This window comes from Scyliorhinus canicula, chromosome 14 (assembly GCF_902713615.1).
Source record: "Scyliorhinus canicula chromosome 14, sScyCan1.1, whole genome shotgun sequence".
Classification (NCBI taxonomy): domain Eukaryota; kingdom Metazoa; phylum Chordata; class Chondrichthyes; order Carcharhiniformes; family Scyliorhinidae; genus Scyliorhinus; species Scyliorhinus canicula.
Genome location: NC_052159.1, coordinates 55249594 through 55269153, shown reverse-complemented (window position 1 = coordinate 55269153; position 19560 = coordinate 55249594). Strand labels below are relative to the sequence as shown.

General features: G+C 44.6%; 1 protein-coding gene across 4 annotated transcripts in view; it reads right to left on the bottom strand.

Annotated features, from left to right (window-relative positions):
• Window positions 1-1302: 1302 nt before the first annotated feature.
• The window catches only part of LOC119977858 (palmitoyltransferase ZDHHC20-B-like), a 130398-nt gene continuing 112140 nt past the window's right edge, over window positions 1303-19560 (bottom strand). For 3 of the 4 annotated variants that reach the window (XM_038819116.1, XM_038819118.1, XM_038819119.1), the window contains 4 exons: window positions 14986-15075; window positions 10562-10677; window positions 4775-4832; window positions 1303-3502 (listed from right to left, as the gene is read on the bottom strand). In XM_038819116.1, the coding sequence (XP_038675044.1) occupies window positions 4780-4832; window positions 10562-10677; window positions 14986-15075 (259 nt within the window). In that variant the 3' untranslated portion in view covers window positions 1303-3502; window positions 4775-4779. The remainder of the gene's footprint in view (window positions 3503-4774; window positions 4833-10561; window positions 10678-14985; window positions 15076-19560) is intronic. The other variant, XM_038819117.1, reaches the window with a different exon arrangement.

Genomic DNA, 19560 nt, shown 5'->3' with positions numbered 1-19560 from the left:
TTGAAGGATTTCCACCAAGTCCCACCAGAGGAACAAGGCAGGATATATAAATTAGATTTATATGATGTACAGAAAGCAAAATAAGGATGAGAACATACAGATAGGATTAAGGGAGATAAAAGACCATTTGAAATAGTTAAAAAAAAAATGAAATCTCCAAAATGAATTTTCTTTCGGGGAAATGAGCCTCCACTCTTTAAAAAATAATTCCAGTTGTGAGGGGCATATCAGCAGTAATTATCAGGCCATTAACAGCTGACTCATTCTTGAAAGCAGCAGTGCAAATATTTCAGCTGTCTTTGGTGGGGAACTTGTGGGCAGGTTCAGCATGTTCACACTATTGCAGGAATTTCAGTGCAAGTGTATCAGCAGGGACTGTAACAGCATTTTTTGTGACAGCAACCTCAAGATTTCCACGTTTAGTCGCACACTTGTGGATGCCAGAAGCTGCAGTAAGGTTTACTCCATAATAATGGTGAACCCTGATAGTTTCATGTCATCATTACCACAAAATCCAGACCATTGTCTTTAAAGTAGAAAAATGCACCACAAGGGCCCAAATGAAAATGAATGTTGAACCAAAGAGGGATGTTTAGGAGGGATGGCCAAAATCTTTGTCAAGGTGAGTTTTAAGAAGGATAGAAAAGTCAAGAGATAAAACAGAGTACAAGAGGCTAATGCCAAAAGAACAGAAAGTTCTGGGAAGCTGGTCAAAGAAAGCTACAGAGATAGGAACGAGTGAAGCCATGTAGGTATTTAAAAAAAATAAATTTAGAGTACCCAATTATTTGTTTTTTCCAATTAAGGGGCAATTTAGCATGGCCAATCCACCTAAACTGCACATCTTTGGGTTGTGGGGGCGAAACCCATGCAGACGCGGGGAGAATGTGCAAACTCAACACGGAGAGTGACCCAGGGCTGGGATACGAACCCAGGTCCTCAGCGCCGTAGTCCCAGTGCGAACCCCGCCATGTAGGTATGTGAGCACAGGGTTAAGAATTTCCAATTTGTGGCAATAGGGGAGGGGAGTGGAAGTCAATATTGATCAGCATGGACAGGGTGATTACAAAATATGTTCCTTCCAAATTAACATTTTTTTCATTATGATAACCATGGTGCTCCATTTGTATTTTGTTTTTACAATCATTCAACTCAAAATGGTGAATACAGAAGTATGGGAGTTCTATCTCTTGTTCATAAGATAATTATGCATTTGATATGATATAAATGTACAAGTAAAGTCAAATGTGCATCATTTGCACAGTTATCATGTATCATTCACAATAAACAATAAGATCTGGGTAGTTTTTAAAATCACTTTAGTATTTTATTCATCCTTTGCATTTATTGACGCGGTTGACTGAACAAAGTATGAAATAGTAGCCAACTTAACATAGGAATAGTCCAGAAATTACAGAAAAGGTGCAAGACATGCATATTCTGCATGCAACATATGTACTAACTTTAATTTGGCTATCCTTTGAAGGAAAAATAAAACATACAGCTTAAATGTTTGCATAACATGCTGAGTAAAAATGCCATTCATCCTTGTCCACTGACACTAATTTGTTTACATTGGCTTCAATTATTAATAAAGAAAATGTCACAGAAACATGGCTGTCCTCAGGATAAATTTCATGACAAGTTTTAATTGTCTATAAGCACAAAAGATGGGGGAATAAAGAAGCTGACAATGATGGGAAAAAGTGCACACCACTTAGTTTATATTTCAATTTAAACTGCATTCAAATAACCTTGACCTTTTTATTTGGACAATTTGTTTGGTAAACTTTATCAATACAACATCCATTGTTGGTCTGTGAACATCAATATTGCATTCTAGAGATTTTTTTCTGGGATAAACCGATTTGTTAGCTTAATACTGTAACAACTGTCATGATTGCATAAGATTTGTCTGCTTAATGCTTACGTCACAGATCTTATACACGATGGTAAGAAATACCAGAGCAAAAATGTCACTATAATAACAAGCATACGTTGAAGGTGAAAAATCCAATGCTGAAATACATTACTGTGGCTGCAAAATTCAAGTTACCTTAGTAAGGTGAAAAAAGTTGGACTACACACAGCATAACACATATACTGGGAATGCACTACATGATTGATTCATACACCTTTTATGAACTTTCCAATTCACATACCACAACTAAAAGCTCAGGGCAGAGCAATTGGCAACCCTTGAAGCAATTTACAAATTAACCAAGGGATCCAGCACCTCAGCTCTGAATCAGAATCTCTCTCCCCTCAAATCTCACCAGATACACACATTTCTAATACACAAGAGTTTTGTTTAGTTGCATGTCAATTGCAACTTATTCAATTTAAAAAATGACATTGTATTCATGTATTGTATACAGCAGTGCTTACGTCAGGTTCAAGACACAGAACTGTAAAATCGGCAAGCATACAGTCGACTATATTTTAAACCAATCAGCAGCATTATCCCAACCAATTTCTGATTTATGTCTCAATCAATTGATGGCTACTATACTATACTACTATGCAAAATAAAACTATTCTATCGGGCATATATAAAAAAAGACAACTTGCAAACAAACTAATAATCTTGACCACAAATAAAAAAGGAAAACCTAAAACTGCATGGCATTTGTAAACCACTGTTCATTTGGAGCCTACAATAAATAAAAAGTGTTTCATAAACAGTAACTGCTCTTTGGTAAACAGCAGCTCTGACTAACAATATACATACAAGGACATCAAACATTAGTGCAGAAAGTCTGTTTTTCAAAATGTCTTGCATAAATTTAGAGAAGTAATAGCGTACTTCCCCTCAAGATTATTGGCTTTTACTTGATTAAAATACAGACCTGCACCAGCAATTGATTTTATGTTACAGCTTGCAGTCTTCAACAGTTATTTTAAAATACAATTTAATTATTATACAGTTTAGTCCCTTGCATCCCTCATATAGGTTGTACATCTGATATATATATTGCTTATTAAAAAAAAGTTAATACATTTATAATTCCTTTCAGTGCCTTTTATATCCTATAACATTATAACCTGGCAGTTAGTAGGTTAAAATCCAGTAATTTGACTGAATACTTGCATCCAGACATCCAATTCAATAAAGAAAATATAGCTTCATGATTGGATATTTCAACTGCAGGCTACCTACTGTAAGACTATTTTGTTGTAGGATACCGATTATAATAGTCTTGTGATCTGTTCATACAGACATAGAGAAGACTAGTGGCTTGGTAATCTAAGACCTTGATTACATCTGTATCACCTACCACAGTGTCTGTGGGTCCTTAATATAAAGTTATTATTTAAGGCAACAAGCCATGTTGATGTTAATTTATTGCCTTTCCCAACAAGCACTGTTAATATCTTTTCATAAGCACAAATAAATCTGATACACAAGTTGTTCATATGTCATCAGAATACAGCTTCTAACAGTTTTGGCTTCCACAGAAGTGAGCAGCATTCCAGTCTCAACATCATGTACCAGAAACATCTAAATGGAAGAACATTCACAGTAGATTAATAAATCATTTGAAGGGAATTCACCTACAACTCATACTCCATTCAAAGTAGTTTCAAGCAGCATGGTTTATTTATTAAACAGTTGACAAATTACTATTCATTTATTTATTGCATGAGCCATGTACCCTATTATTAAGTAGTTGGGAACCAGGTATAAAAGTTTGTCGTAAATGCCTGCATCATTACCAGTTGGGTGAAACAATGAAAGGGTTGTTTCACTGTTCTCCGAAACTTTTGGCATAGATTCCCCCCAACCCTGAAACAGTACCATTAGTTTTTATAGTGGCAGCTCATTTGCTGTCAGATTGAGGGTCACGCTACGGCTGACATTCAGCCACTTCCTCTTGGAGCTCTGCAAGTTCCACGGCAGCAGCAGTGTCAGGCAGAGTGGCAGCTCATGGTCAATTGCACTCTTAGTAATACGACTCGGGCTTGAGATTGACCAGGAGCCTTTTGGGTCCAACCTTGATACTACCACTGTGTTTTCGATCTTGTCCAAAGTGCCCGATGGCCCTCAACATTTTCATCACGAGGGGAGCAGTTATTGGCTCCACAGAAAGAAGGCTGATGCCAAGAAAGTGTCAAGTGTCTGCGACAAGGAAGTGAACTGGGGTGGGATTATGTCTCGTTATAGAGCAATCAGGGAAAACAAAGCCTGTTCGCTTTGGCTCTTTGCCACATCACTGGAAATGTAGAAGATTTATTTACATTTTTGTTTATTTTAACATATTGAGGATGAAATGCTTGGGTTGGGAACACATCTCCTCATATTACATATGTTTAAATGGGAAAAATAGCTTTGATATATGTAATTTTGATTAATATAGTGGTTTCCAGGAACATATCCATAGGTAGGACAAGATATTCCTTCTATTTTTGAAGTACCTCACACAGAATTAGATACTGCTTTCTCCTTTGAGGATTGGTTGCATATTTTTGATTCTTTATTGTCCTTATTAAGGTGAGGGACTTCAGTACTGGGGCAGAATGAGAATAAAAATGACCATGTCTTAAAAAAATCTACAGCTATTTGCCTTATTGGTATCTTGACATCTGTAATATGTGAAGCATAAAAATAGCTCACCAAGGTGGTATATTCTGCAAAAATATCAAAGTAAATTTTGTACATAACTTTACAAATGATGCCATGTGATAATGCCGAATGAAACAGAAATGATAAATTGCAATGTTTCTAGTATGATCTTATTACAGTTAAAGCTAGTGGAACTTTTATTGTTTTTACCTTATTTATGTTGAATGTTTTGCAGATTCCTCGTCTAGTGCAGCATTTTGATTTAGATCTGAAAATGTTAGGTAGATAAAAGAAAAGCAATAGAATAAGTATTTCAAGCTTCAGATCATTTTTTAAGGTATTTAGGCGTATACATTTGGGAGTGTGGTTTTGGGCAAAATTGTTCAGAGCACAAAGAAGCCTGAGGAACCCCAGATACAAAGTTTTGAACCTAGTTATCGTGCGGCAAGAATTGTGGGAAGGAGGTATGAAAATCGGTTAGTGCCACAGAGCCCTCAAGTAAGTGAATGATTCAGATTTCAGTGCGCGGGATGGGGTGGTGGACTGCCACAATCAGGCAGAGTCTGGATCAGTGGTCTCAGAAGGCTTTGGGGAGGAGGGAAAATCACTAGCCTCAGGACATTGGGGCTGGAGAAGAAGACAGCGTATTTTAAGGCAAGCAATAATTTAAGAAATAAACGGCTGCCACCTCAGGTAGAACCTTTCAGCCGACCTCTCATTACAAACATGGTTTTTATAAAGTACAAAATCTCCATTAGGTCGCTTAACCGCGCTGCGGAACTCGGCAGGGCCGAAGACTTCCAACCAAACAAGTCTTCTTCGGGCTACTCAGGAAGCAAAGGCAAGAACACCCGCTTTTGCCCCTGACTGCAACTCCAGTATGTCCGAGATTTAAAAAATAGCCACCAAGGGGCATGGTTCCAAATCAATCCCAAGAATTCCCAACATGGTGCTGAAGGAGGAGACTCAGAAGCTCACAAGCTTAGTGCAGGACCAGAATGTGTGTGAGTGTGTGTGGTCCACCGGGCCCCTAAGAGTATTGCTCATAGCTATCCTCTACTTCCGCAAAAAGCCCATTTATTCGTGCCCCAGTCAAATGTGCCCCATGCACCACCTTGAATTGAATCAGGCTAAGCCTAGCCCATGAGGAGGTAGAGTTGATTCTATAGAGCCTCACTCTACACCCCCCCTTCAAATTCCAGGCCTAACTCCTCATCCCATTTTCTTTCAATCTCGTCCAACAGGACCTGCTCCGTCGACACCAGCCAACCAAAGGTCTCCGACAGCCTCCCTTCCCTACATCAACTACCAAAAGAACTCTGTCCATCAATGAGGGCCAAAGGGAAGGAAGCAACCTCTGTGTGCACAAAGTCTCGCACCTGGTAGTACCAAAACTGGTTACCCCTTGGGAGCTTCTCCTTCTCCAGGTACTCCTCAAAACTGGCACACTTACTACCAACAAAAAGTCACCAAACTGCTCTAATCCCATCTCCCTCCAAGCTCTGAAGGACGAATCCAAAACCGTCGGCACAAAACAATGGTTTCAACAAATTGGGACCAGTACCGACACGGAACCCAGTTTAAAGTACCGTCTAAACTGCCCCCATATTTTCAAGGTAGCTACCACCACCGGCACAGTAGCACAAGTGGATAGCACTGTGACTTCACAGCACCAGGGTCCCAGGTTCAATTCCCCACTGGGTCACTGTCTGTGCGGAGTCTACATGTTCTCTCCGTGTCTGCGTGGGTTTCCTCCCACAGTCCAAAGATGTGCAGGTTAGGTGAATTGGCCATGATAAATTGCCCTTAGTGACCAAAAGGTTAGGAGGGGTCATTGGGTTACGGGGATAGGGTGGAAGTGAGGGCTTAAGTGGGTCAGTGCAGACTCGATGGGCCGAATTGCCTCCTTCTGCACTCTATGTTCTATGTACCACCGAATTGGCAGTCCATTTCATCGGAGAAAAGAGAAGGGAAGCCATGACCAATGCTCTCAAACCGGTGCATTTACAGCTGTTCCTCTCCAGTCGCCCCCACATTGATTTCGTCCCTCTATACCACCCCTGCACCTTTTCAATGTTCACCGCTCAACAGTAGTATAACAGGTTGGGCAACGCTAGGGCCTCTGAATGGCTATCTCTTTGTTTAAAAAAAAACCTTCGGACCCATGGGGTCCTGTTCACCCAATTAAAGGACGAGATCATCTTATTGACTCCAGCAAAGAAAGATTTCAAAAGGAAAACGGAAAGGCAGTGAAACAAAAATAGAAATCTTTGGTGAATATTCATTTTGACCAACTGAACGCTCCCTGCCAAAGTGGGAGATTATTCCATCCCTTTAGGTCCTCCTTCACTGCTTTAACTAAATTCTCTTTAACTTCTGTATTTAACTTCTGAACTTAACTTCTGCAGCGAGGCCTAGTCATGGGCCATCCGGACTCCCAGATAACCAAAATGGACCTGGCGAAGTGAAAAGGCAACTTCCCTCGCTGGCTGATTCACCGGAAAGCATTCGCTTTTACCCAGGTTCAATTTGGGGCAGAGGTCAGCTCACCACCCACATATGCGATATTTCCCGAGGGGCCACTTGTCCGCCAACAAGCGACTAACGTATTCCCCATGCTCCTAAAAAGCTCCCTTCACAACAAGCGCATCGCCCTATCGTTCAGAGCAGCCTAAAATCCATCTGTAACTTCTTCCTACTGGCCAGAAATTCTGGTGTCTGATTGACCAAGTATTGATGATCCACCTCCAAGATGGCATCCACCAACCTCTGCCTCTCTCCCCCCCCCCCTTTCACTATTCTCCTTGCGCACCTCAAAAGAAAGAAATTCTCCTCTGACCACCACCTTTAACACCTCCCACAATGTGGACGGGGAAATCTCCCCACTCCTATTTTATCTCAAATACGCCTCAATAGCGGAGGAGATCCTCTCGCAAAAGCTCTTATCCGCCAACAGCAAAGAATCAAACCTCCACGGGGGGGCGCTAAGCAGGGCCCGACTCATAGAACATAGAAGAGTACAGCACAGAACAGGCCCTTCAGCCCTTGATGTTGTGCCGAGCAATGATCACCCTACTCAAACCCACGTATCCACCCTATACCCGTAACCCAACAACCCCCCCCCCCCCCCCCCCCCCCCCCCCCCCGAACCTTACTTTTTTAGGACACTACGGGCAATTTATCATGGCCAATCCACTTAACCCGCACATCTTTGGACTGTGGGAGGAAACAGGAGCACCCGGAGGAAACCCACGCACACACGGGGAGGACGTGCAGACTCCGCACAGACAGTGACCCAGCCGGGAACCGAACCTGGGACCCTGGAGCTGTGATGCATTTATGCTAACCGCCATGCTACCGTGCTGCCCCACAAGTGATGACTCAGCCATCACTTCCACATGATGCGTAGTATGATCAGAAATCACTATCTCCGAGTATCCCGACTCCATCACCTCTGGCAGCAGGGACCTACCTACCACAAAAAAAAAACTGTCCTGAAATAGACCTGGTGGACCAGCGAAAAGAACAAAAAATCCTTTTCCCCAGGGTACAGAAATCCTCAGGGTTCAGCTCCCCAAGTCTACTCCATGAAGGTCAACAGTGTTTTTGCCATCCCATGAAGCCTCAATACCTTAGGCGTTGACTCATTCAGTCAGGGATCTAATATGCAATTAAAGTCCCCACCCATGATTAGCCAATAACTTATTAATAAAAGTTACGTTGTCCCAATTTAGGGCATACACATTGACCAGCACCACTGGCGCATCCGCTAACAACCCACTAAACACTATATACCTCCCATTTGGATCGTTCAAAATCTTTTCTGCCGAAAAGGCTACCCTCTTAATAATCAGAATCGCTGCTCCCTGGGCCCTACTATCAAACCCCGACTGAAACACTTGTTCCACCCAGTCCTCCTGTAATCTTACCTGATCTCTAACCCGTAAATGAGTCTTCTGCAGCAGCACTACATCAGCTTTCAAAGTCTTACGGTGCGTAAACACCCTGGATCTCCACCTTAGCCCTAGAGTTCTTATTGTCGGTCGCCACTTTGCCATTCCCACCTCAACGAAAGCGATCTGGTCGCTCTGCTTCGACAGAGCAACTCCTACTCCTGCAGCTCCACACCCTGCTGCTTCACCATCTCATCCACCGTAGCCAGCGTCCCTCGGACTGAGGAACTAGCCGCCTCGACCGCCTTTTCATGGTCTCTGAGACTTCTCAATGCAGTTTCTGCAATCCACTACTAGAATGTCAACAGTTAGGGGGGTGGCCCCTGGCACGGTATTTGCCTCTGCCATTTTCTTTTCTGCTAAGGTACTTGAATCCTCCACTTTTGAAGCTGTTCCGGTACTTTTATAACCACAATATGATTTCCCATAATCTTCCTGGAATATGAACTTCCCCTTTAACGCAGGCAGGCCTTCCCCTTTAAGGGGGCAGGATTTCTTCTTTACAAGCAGAGTCCCAGTTATATAAAAACCCCGGCCTAGCTGCAGGAGACCCTTAGGGGAGTGGAAGAGTATTGTAATTGTATTGAAATAAACCTTGTTCAATTTCTACTTTCGTCTATGCGTTCTGCCTACCGCAGATTCAACAGATTGTGCATCCCCTTGTTGTGGGACACTTACACCATTGGGTTTAAAAAAGTTTCAAAAGGTCCAGTTTCCATTGCCGGCCAGACGAAAAGAGGCGAAACCACAATCCCCGGCGGGAGCTCCCATATGTGTGACCGCCACGTTACATACCGCACTGTTAAGCCGTTAAATTTTAAGTTAACTTTTTAAAAAACATTTCCTTTGTCTATTTTTTTGTGTTTCAATTCAATCTTTCTTTCCCTCTTTATTTCTCTTTCTGTATTTGATTTGGCATCATATTAACCCGCTTTAATTTAAATTTCCTCAAAATCTGTTTGCTGTTATCCTTAACCAATCTTATTGGAGGTTGATGAAATAAAGTCCCGAATGTCTGCTTTCACTTGTTGCAATGTTATCTGCTTGCAATTTCAACAATTTACAGTACAATACTGTCATCATAGTAAAACAAGCCAGGGTAAGTGTAACTAACATTATTCATCGAAGAACTTTGCAAGACCAGTAGAAAAAATGAAAATCGCTTATTGTCACGAGTAGGCTTCAATGAAGTTACTGTGAAAAGCCCCTAGTCGCCACATTCCGGCGCCTGTTTAGGGAGGCTGTTACGGGAATCGAACCGTGCTGCTGGCCCGCCTCGGTCTGCTTTCAAAGCCAGCGATTTAGCCCTGTGCTAAACAGCCCCTGATTACATGGCTTTGGAAGAAACAATTGAAACACAATAAATCTTCTGGAATTCTAAAGTGGAAATGAACTTAGTGGATCAGGGCATCGGGTCCGTATAATTTCAAGTGGCGACATGAAATTAGTAAAGCGACATGTAATTCTTTTGAAGAAGATCACAGGTAGGTGAGAATTAAAGACTGAACAAAAAACTGGCTTGACATTAGAAAATAACAGTAGAAAAGAAGAATTTAGATAGAGCTTTTAACATAATAAAATGTGCCACAGCACTTTCCCGAGGCATTACAAATTAAAGTATAAGGCGATATTAGGGCAGATGATCCATGCTTGGCCAAAGAGGTAGGCTTTCAGGAGCATCTTAAAGAAGGAAAGCAAGGTAGAAAGCTGCAGAGATTTAGGGAGGGAATTGCAGAATTTAAGGATGAGGCAACTGAAGGTATATCCCTAAAATGAAGGATGTTCAAAGGCCTGGAACAAGAACAGTGCAGGTGTCTTGGAGGTTTGCAAGGTTGAATGAGATTAGCAAAAGGCCAGGCCATGGAGGGATTTGAAAACAAAGATGAAAATTTTAAATAATAAAATAATGGGGAATACATATATTTAAAAAAGTTATTTTCAAGACGATTCTTCCTGACCAAGTAAAATGTCTTAATTCAAGATAAATGTATTCTTTATCAAACAATATAGCCAACAATCATAATATTGTGTAAAATATTACCACCTTTGGAACTTTCTTCATCTGATCCCTCATCTATCCAGTGTTGATCAGTCCCTCCTAACAATCGATTTTGAGATTCACTCAGTGGTCTAGGAGGAAGTGACTGTCCATCTGCAATACTGTGGACAAAAAAACTATCAATTACGACAACAACTGCATCAATACAGAGTTCTCAGTACAGTAAAACACTCCCAGGAAGAAACAAAGAAACAGCTGTGAAATTATAAAGCACTTTCCACAATCACCGGACATCTTAAAGCACTTTACAGGCAATGAGTACTTTTGAAGTATCATCACTGTTGTAATGTAGGAAATGTGGCACCCAAGTCAAGCACAGCTAGCTCTCATGGACAGTAATGTGCTAATGGCCCAATGATCTATTTTTGTAAGGTTGATCGAGGGATAAATATTGGCCAGAATACCAGCTCTTCGAAATTGTGGCATGGGACCTATAAATCCACTTGAGGGCAGACGGCATCTCTGTTTGACATTTAATCTGGGGTGGCACAGTGACATACAATTAGCACTGCTGCCTCACAGCGCCGAGGACCCGGGTTTGATCCTGGGTCTCGCCCCCACAACCCAATGATGCGCAGGCTAGGTGAATTGGCCATGTTAAATTGCCCCTTAATTGGAAAAAAAGGAATTGGAAAACATTTCATTTGAAGGATGGCACCCCCAACAGTGCAGCATCCTCAGTAATGCACTGTAGTATCAGCCTTGGCTTTTGTACTCAGGTCCTAGAAGGAGACAAGAATGCAGGTGATGTAGGCTTTAAGGAACGTGTTAAAGGAGCGCGAGGTGGAAAGATTTAGGAAGGAAATTCTAGAGCTCAAGCTGGATGGCTGAAGGCATGATCACCAACAGTGGAGTGAAGGAATTGGGCCATGCACAAGAAGCCAGAGTTGAAGGAACGAAGTGATCGTACAGCAGGGTTGTGCGACCTTTTTGTGTGAGCAGCTGCATTTAATTTATTTTTCTGACTTAAGGACAAGGTTTTGCTTTCTTTTTTTTAATAAACATTTTATTGAGGTATTTTTAGTTTTACAACAATGACAAAATAAACAATATATTTGAGTCTATAAACATAGTGCAAAAAGCCTGCTTCCGCCCTTACAGGTCCCACCTTTATTAACCCCCTACTCTAAGCTAAACTAACCCCTCCATCCCCTTCTGCTGATGATTAGTTTTCTGCAAAGAAGTCGACAAACAGCTGCCACCTCCGGGCGAACCCTAACAGTGACCCTCTCAAGGCGAACTAGATTTTCTCCAAACAGAGAAAGCTAGTCACGTCAGATAACCAGGTCTACGACTTTGGGGACTTTGAGTCCCTCCAAGCTAATAATATCCGTCTCCGGGCTACCAGGGAAGCAAAGGCCAGAACGTCTGCCTCTTTCTCCTCCTGGATTCCGGGATCTTCTGACATCCCGAAAATCGCCACCTCTGGACTCGGTGCCACCCTTGTTTTTAACACCGTGGACCTGTGAGCCTGGTGAACGACCTTAAACTGTATCAGGCTGAGCCTGGTGCATGTTGTTGACGCATTGACTCTACTCAATGCATCCGCCCAGAGACCATCCTCTATCTCTCCTCCTGACTCCTCTTCCCACAAGCTTCAGCTCCTCAGTCTGCATGTCGTCTGACCCCATGAGCTCCTTATTGATCTCGGAGACCTTACCTTCTCCCACCCACACTCTGGAAACTACCCTATCCTGTATCCCCCTTGGTGGTAGGAGCGGGAAGGTTGAGACCTGTCTACGTAGGAAGTCCCGCACCTGCAAGTACCTGAATTTGTTTCCCCTCGCCAATCCAAATTTCTCCTCCAGCTCCCTCAAGCTAGGAAAGCTCCCTTCTATAAACATATCCACCATCCTCTCAATTCCTGCCTTCTGCCATCTCCAAAACCCTCCGTCCATCCTTCCCGGGACTTTGTTAACCTGTTTTAAAAAGGTCCTCAGAATAAAGATGGGGAGACACTGGAACACAAATAGGAATCTTGGAAGGACCGTCATCTTCACCATCTAGAACCTCCCAGCTAATGACAACAGGAGCGAGTCCCACCTCCTTAAATCGTCCTTCATTTGGTCTACCAGATGGGCCAGATTAAATTTGTGCAACCATTCCCATTCCCGTGCTACTTGGATGCCTAGATACCTAAAACTTCCCCTATCACTCTAAACAGTTCCCCCAGTAACCTCTCCTGTCTCCTTGCCTGGATCGCAATCATCTCGCTTTTCCCCATATTTAGTTTGTACTCCGAAAACCGGCCAAATTCCCCCAGAATCCTCGTGATTTCTTCCATCCCCTCCACTGGGTCCGATACATACAGAAGCATGTTGTCTGCGTAAAGCGAGACTCTGTGTTCCATTCCCCCCTGACCAACCCCTTCCAGCCCCTTGAGGCTCTCAGCGCGAACAACAGTGGGGAGAGGGGGCATCCCTGTCCCGTCCCCCGATGTAGCCTAAAATAGTCCGATGTCGTCCTATTCATCCGTACGCTCGCCACAGGAGCCTGTTACAGCAATCTGACCTAGTCAATAAAGCCCCACCCAAATCCGAACTGTCCCAGTACCTCCCACAGATATTCCCATTCTACTTGATTAAAAAGCCTTCTTTGCGTCCATTGCGACCACTACCTCCATCTCCCTACATTTAGCAACATTCTTACATTGGACACCAACTGCCTTCCCTTAATGAACCCCGTCTGGTCCTCCCCAATCATGTCCGAAACACGGTCTTCAATCCTAGAGGACAAAATTTTGGCCAGCAGTTTGGTGTCCACTTCAATAGGGATATCGGCCTGTAGGACCCAAACAGCTCCCGATCCTTATCCCGCTTCTGGATTAGCAAGATCGTGGCCTGTGACATCGTCGGGGCAAGCACCCTTCTCTCCCCTGCCTCATTGCATGTCCTCATCAACATCGGCCCCAATATCTCAGAGAACTTTTTATAGAACTCCACTGGGTACCCATCAGCCCCAGGGCTTTACCCAACTGCATGGCCTTCAGCCCCTCCGCTATCTCTTCAATCCCGATCAGGGCCCCCAGCCCGTCTACCTTTGGGAAATTCAGCCCCCCCAAGAAGTGCCTCCTCCCCTCCGGCCCAGGTGGGGGTTCCAACCCATACAGCCTACTATAAAACTCCTTAAAACGTCTTATTCACCCCTGCTGAGGCTGCCACCAGGTTCCCGTCTCCATCCTTTACTTTCCCTATCTCCCTGGCTGCCTCCCTCTTTCTAAGCTGCTGAGCAAGCATACTGCTGGCCTTCTCGCCATGCTCATAAATCCCCCCCCTCCCCCGCCTTTCTCAGCTGCTCTACCACCCCTCCTGTGGTTAACAAGTCGAACTCCGCCTGTTGCCTCCGCCGTTCCTTTAGAAGCCCTGCGTCTGGGGTCTCCGCATACCTCCTGTCGACCTGTCGTATCTCCTTTACCAGTGGGTCCGTCTCTGCCCTATCTACCTTTTCCCTGTGGGCCCGTATCAAGATCAGCTGCCCTCTAACCACCGCCTTCAATGCCTCCCAGATCACAGCTGCCGAAATTTCCCCCGTGTCATTGACCTGCAGGTAATTCTGAATACATTTACTCAACAGCCCGCACACCTCCTCGTCCACCAGGTATTGCTTTCTGACATAAGAAACAGAGTGAGAGATAGAGCAGACTAGACCACAAATCCTGATCACCAGGGAAGGAAGTAGGGACTTTGCATTTGCCTCTGGTGATGCACATTCCTAACTGGCCTCGGCACAAGTCATACAAAAATGGGGACATGGGCACACCGACACACGAGCACGCACGCACACACTGCAATTTTACAGCCCTTCCCATTGGTGGGATTTTCCTGTCCTGCCAAAGTCAGTGGGCTTTTGAATGGCTCGCCATATTTTCTAGGCGTCTCTGCTGCCCTGCTGTGATGGGGCCGTAACATTCCGCTCAAACAGACTCACACACACTGGTCTGAATTTTTCAGATGGTGGGGTGTTGCTTCCCACCATCCCAAGTGTCGGCAGGTAACACATCCCAACTGGCTCAGAGTGCCCGACAGACATTTCATGTTTGAATAAGATGTAACTGGCTGCAGGCTGGACTTCACTCGGGAGGAATTCCTGCCTGAGAGAGAGAGCTGCTGAAAATCATTTCAAACAAATATTCTTATCACCAGTACAGGGAGAAATGAAAACCAAATGGATGGAAGAGTCATTGATGCACTCCTCAGTCTTGAAGTATACTGGATATGAACATTGCAAGTAGTATTTGTCCAATCAAAATGCTGCACTTGGGAGCTTCTGTATTATTTTTTGCTTTCTCAGGTAACTCTAATTTTGCTTGAACATTTTCTCATGAAAAACTATTCAATAGACAGCAAACAGAGTTGACTGGAGGGAACACTGAATTGACAGATATTTATAAACAAAGGGAGTAAATATACCTTTTGGCAGGTTCAGTATGGTTGATTGTGCTGGGTTGCTCTGGATCTTGACTGACCAAGCGAGTTGGATAAGAACATCCATCACCAAGGCTGGAAGATAAAAAACAGGAAGACAAGATACTTTTCACTCTCACTCACAACAATGGGATCTCATGGATGCAAGACATATTCAAACATTGTTGGAGCAAAGTAAATGAGTAATTCATTTACATTGCAAATTTGCTTTTTTTTTAGGGAAATTGAAACTGGAGCAAGATATGCTAATATTTTAACTCGAAATATCTCCGTGAACATTAAAATAAGTCTTTATAATTTATTTCATGAGTGAGATTCTCCGTTGGCTGATGGCGAAATCGTGAAACACGATTGGGCAGAGAATAGGTTCCGACACCAAGATCGCAGTTGGTGCCAATTTGTCTCCAAATAGCAATTCTCCATCACCTCGACAGCGGCATTAATAATAATAATAATAATAATCTTTATTGTCACAAGTAGGCTTACATTAACACTGCAATTAAGTTACTGTGAAATGCCCCTGGTTGCCACATTCTGGTGCCTGTTCGGGTACATGGAGAGAGAATTCAGAATGTCCAAATTACCTAATAGCACATCTTTTGGGTCTTATGGGAGGAAATCGAAGCACTCGGAGGAAACCCACGCAGACACAGGAAGAAATTGCAGACTCCGCACAGACAATGACCCAAGTCAGGAATCGAACCTGGGACCCTGGCACTGTGAAGCAACAGTAAGAACCACCGTGCTACCACACCACGTGGTCTGAAACGCATATACAGTAAACACCGCTTGCATGTCATTAGCGGGCCGGACCCGGTATTCTCCAGGGCTGCCACGATTATCCGCTTCCGATGGGCCGAGTTCCATACGACAGGGTTCACTTGTGCATTTAGAAATCACGAAACCGAAATTATGGCTGATGAGGGAAAGAGAGGAGGTAGGAAATGGAGAGATGTGACTATGGGCTGCCAGGCGGCTGGGGTGGGAGGGGGCTGATGGAGGAAAAGGCCAAGTGGCCGGGGTGACCCCCCCACGGGACTGGGGCGTTGCCCTGTCACAGACCGCCATTGCTACGGTCTGCAAGGCATCCATCTTGCTGCACACGCCATTGTCCACTCACCGTGCCGTTTGGTTCTGCAGAGCGACACCGGCTGTATGGGTGCCCCCCCTCCCCCAATCTGCCGCCACAGCCCCACATCCCCACCTGGCCGTCACTTAAAGGTGTAATGAAATTATGGCAAATTGATAATATCACTGGACAAGTGATCCAGGGACATGAGTTTAAATCCCACCCAGACATTAGAAGGGAATTTAAATTCAATGAATAAACAAATTTAGAATAAAAGGCTGTAATGATCATAAAACTACCAGACTGTTGTAAAAACACATCTGGTTCACTAATGTCCGACAAGGAATGAAATCTGCCAACGTGACCTGTTTGACTTGTATGTGATTCCAGACCAAGAGCAATGTGCCCTCTGATGGATGTAGCAAGCCACTAAGTTGTATTGAACTGCTAAAGAGAAATTAAATAAGAATACAACTGGAAGGACCACCTGATATCGACCTCGGCACCCGAAACAACAAAGACATTCCCAGCCCAATTGACCCGAAATGTCTTCCTGTATGGAACGATCTGTCTGGACTGTATGCAGGACAATACTTTTCACTGTACCTCGGTATACGTGACAATAAATCAACTTCAATTCAATTCACCAAAATTGGAAGAAGTAAAAAAACACTCAACACACAAATACTCACTGAATCATACCTTACAGCCAATGGCTCAGACTCCTTTATCAACAAAAGGCAGCTCCATCAGAGGGAGGGAGTGGCCCTGGGAAACCTCAACATTGACCCCCATGAAGACTCATGGCATCATGTCAAGCACTGGCAAGGAAACTCATGATTACTACCAACCATTCTCCCTCAGCTGATAAATCAGTTCTCCATGTAGAACAACAATCGGAATAAGCACCAAGGACAGCAAGATCTTCAATGTCCATCACCAAGAGAGGCTCAGCACCATTAAGAACAGAGCTGGCCTGAAGAACATATTTGCTAGATTGGAGTTGCAGCAGGCAAAAAGAGAATCAACAAGCGGGAAAATCCTAATCTATCTGTTGCAGATATATTTCTCCATGACAGTATTGGTAGGAATGAGGTCCCCATATCACATGGAGGACACCCCCTGTTATGTTGTGTGGCACGATCACCAATGCACGATGGTAGGCAGTGACTGACAGTGCTATCAACTGGCACTATTTCTCCAATAGTCCATTCATCGTTGCTCACGTTTGGATCTCACAAAGGCCACGTCTCCAGAACTCATTACCACCATCGTGCAAGCATGATGATGCCCCCTCTCCCCAGGGTGCTGATGTTGGGGGGATTCTGGAGGTGAGTGAAAGTCACTGCCCTTCACATCAAGACAGCATTTGACCAAGTGTGGCATCAAGGAATCTTAAAAAAATTTAAGTAAATGAGCATCAGGCAGAAAATTTGCCACTAGTTGGAGTCTTAAATAGTAAAGAAGATGGTTTATGGTTGTTGGAGGCTGATCATGTCAGTCCTTGCTAAAGGAGTTTCTCAGATTAGCATGAGGTACAAACAACTTCATCAATGATCTCTCCATCACAAGGTCCGAAGTAGGAATGTATGCTGATGATTACACAGTGTTCACCACCATTCTCAACTTTTTTTTAAAAAATAATTTTTTTTGAAAAATTTTGAATTTATACAACGAACCATAATAAAATACCAAAAATAACAATATTAGCAATCATAAACATTCGCCCCACCTCCATGAACAACACAGCATATTAACAACAACACAAATTAACACAATATTAAGTTACATAATAGAAACTACAATAAGGAAACCCCCCCCCCCCCCCCCCCCGCTGCTGCTGCTATTGACCAAGATACCTATCTTTGAGCCAGGAAGTCCAGAAAAGGCTGCCATCGTTTATAGAACCCTTGTATTGATCCTCTCAGGGCAAATTTGACCCTTTCCAATTTTATAAATCCCGCCATGTCACTGATCCAGGTCTCCACACTTGGGGGGCCTCGCATCTTTCCACTGTAGCAAGATCCTTCGTCGGGCTACTAGGCAAAGGCCAGGGCACCGGCCTCTTTCGCCTCCTGCACTCCCGGCTCTACCACAACTCCAAAAATCGCGAGTCCCAACCCTGGTTTGACCCTGGATCCAACCACCCTCGACACCGTCCCCGCCACCCCCTTCCAGAATTCTTCCAGTGCTGGACATGCCCAGAACATATGGGCATAGTTCGCAGGACTCCCCGAACATCTGGTGCACCTGTCCTCACCCACAAAGAACCTACTCATCCTTGTCCCGGACATGTGGGCCCGGTGCAGCACCTTAAATTGGATGAGACTAAGCCTCGCACATGAGGAGGAAGAGTTGACTCTCTCCAAGGCATCCGCCCAAGTTCCGTCCTCTATCTGCTCCTCGAGTTCCTCCTCCCATTTAGTCTTCAGCTCCTCCACTGGCGACTCCTCCACCTCCTGCATTACCTTATAGATGTCAGACACCTTCCCCTCTCCGACCCACACCCCCGAAAGCACTCTGTCTATTGTCCCCTGCGAGGGCAGCAAAGGGAATCCCTCTACCTGTCGCCTAGCAAACGCCTTCACCTGCAAGTATCTGAACATGTTCCCTTGGGGGAGCCCAAATTTATCTTCCAGTTCCCCCAGGCCCGCAAACCTCCCGCCAATAAACAGATCCCTCAATCTACTGATGCCCACCCTTTGCCACCCACTAAATCCCCCATCCCTGTTCCCTGGGATGAACCGATGATTGCCATCCAATGGAGCCTCCATCGAGCCCCCTGTTTCCCCTCTATGCCGTCTCCACTGTCCCCAGATTCTTAGGGTCGCTGCCACCACCGGGCTCGTGGTAAACCTCTTAGGGGAGAGCGGCAACGGCGCCGTTACCATGGCACCCAGGCTCGTACCTATACATGACGCCATCTCCATTCTTTTCCACGCCGCCCCTCCCCCCTCCATCACCCATTTAAGCACCATTGACACATTGGCCGCCCAATAGTACCCCAAAAGGTTGGGCAGCGCCAGCCCACCTCTAACCCTCCCTCGACTCTCTCGGAGTCCCATGTGCCCACACAAAGCTCAAAATACTGCTAGTCACTCTCCTAAAGAAGGCCCTGGGGATAAAGATAGGCAGGCACTGAAAGAGGAACAAGAACCTCGGAAGCACCGTCATTTTGACGGACTGCACCCTCCTCGCCAACGACAATGGCAGCATGACCCACCTCTCGAACTCCTCCTCCATCTGATATACAAGTCTGGTGAAATTATGTTTGTGAAGAGTCCCCCAGTCCCTGGCCACCTGCACCCCCAGGTACCTAAAGCTCTCCCCTGCCCGCCTAAGCGGGAGCCGACCAATTCCTTCCTCCTGGTCTCCAGGGTGCACCACAAACACCTCACTCTTGTCTAAATTTAGTTTATAACCTGTAAAGGTCCCAAACTCAGCTAGCAGCTCCATCACCCCCTGCATCCCTCCCACCGGGTCCGCCACAT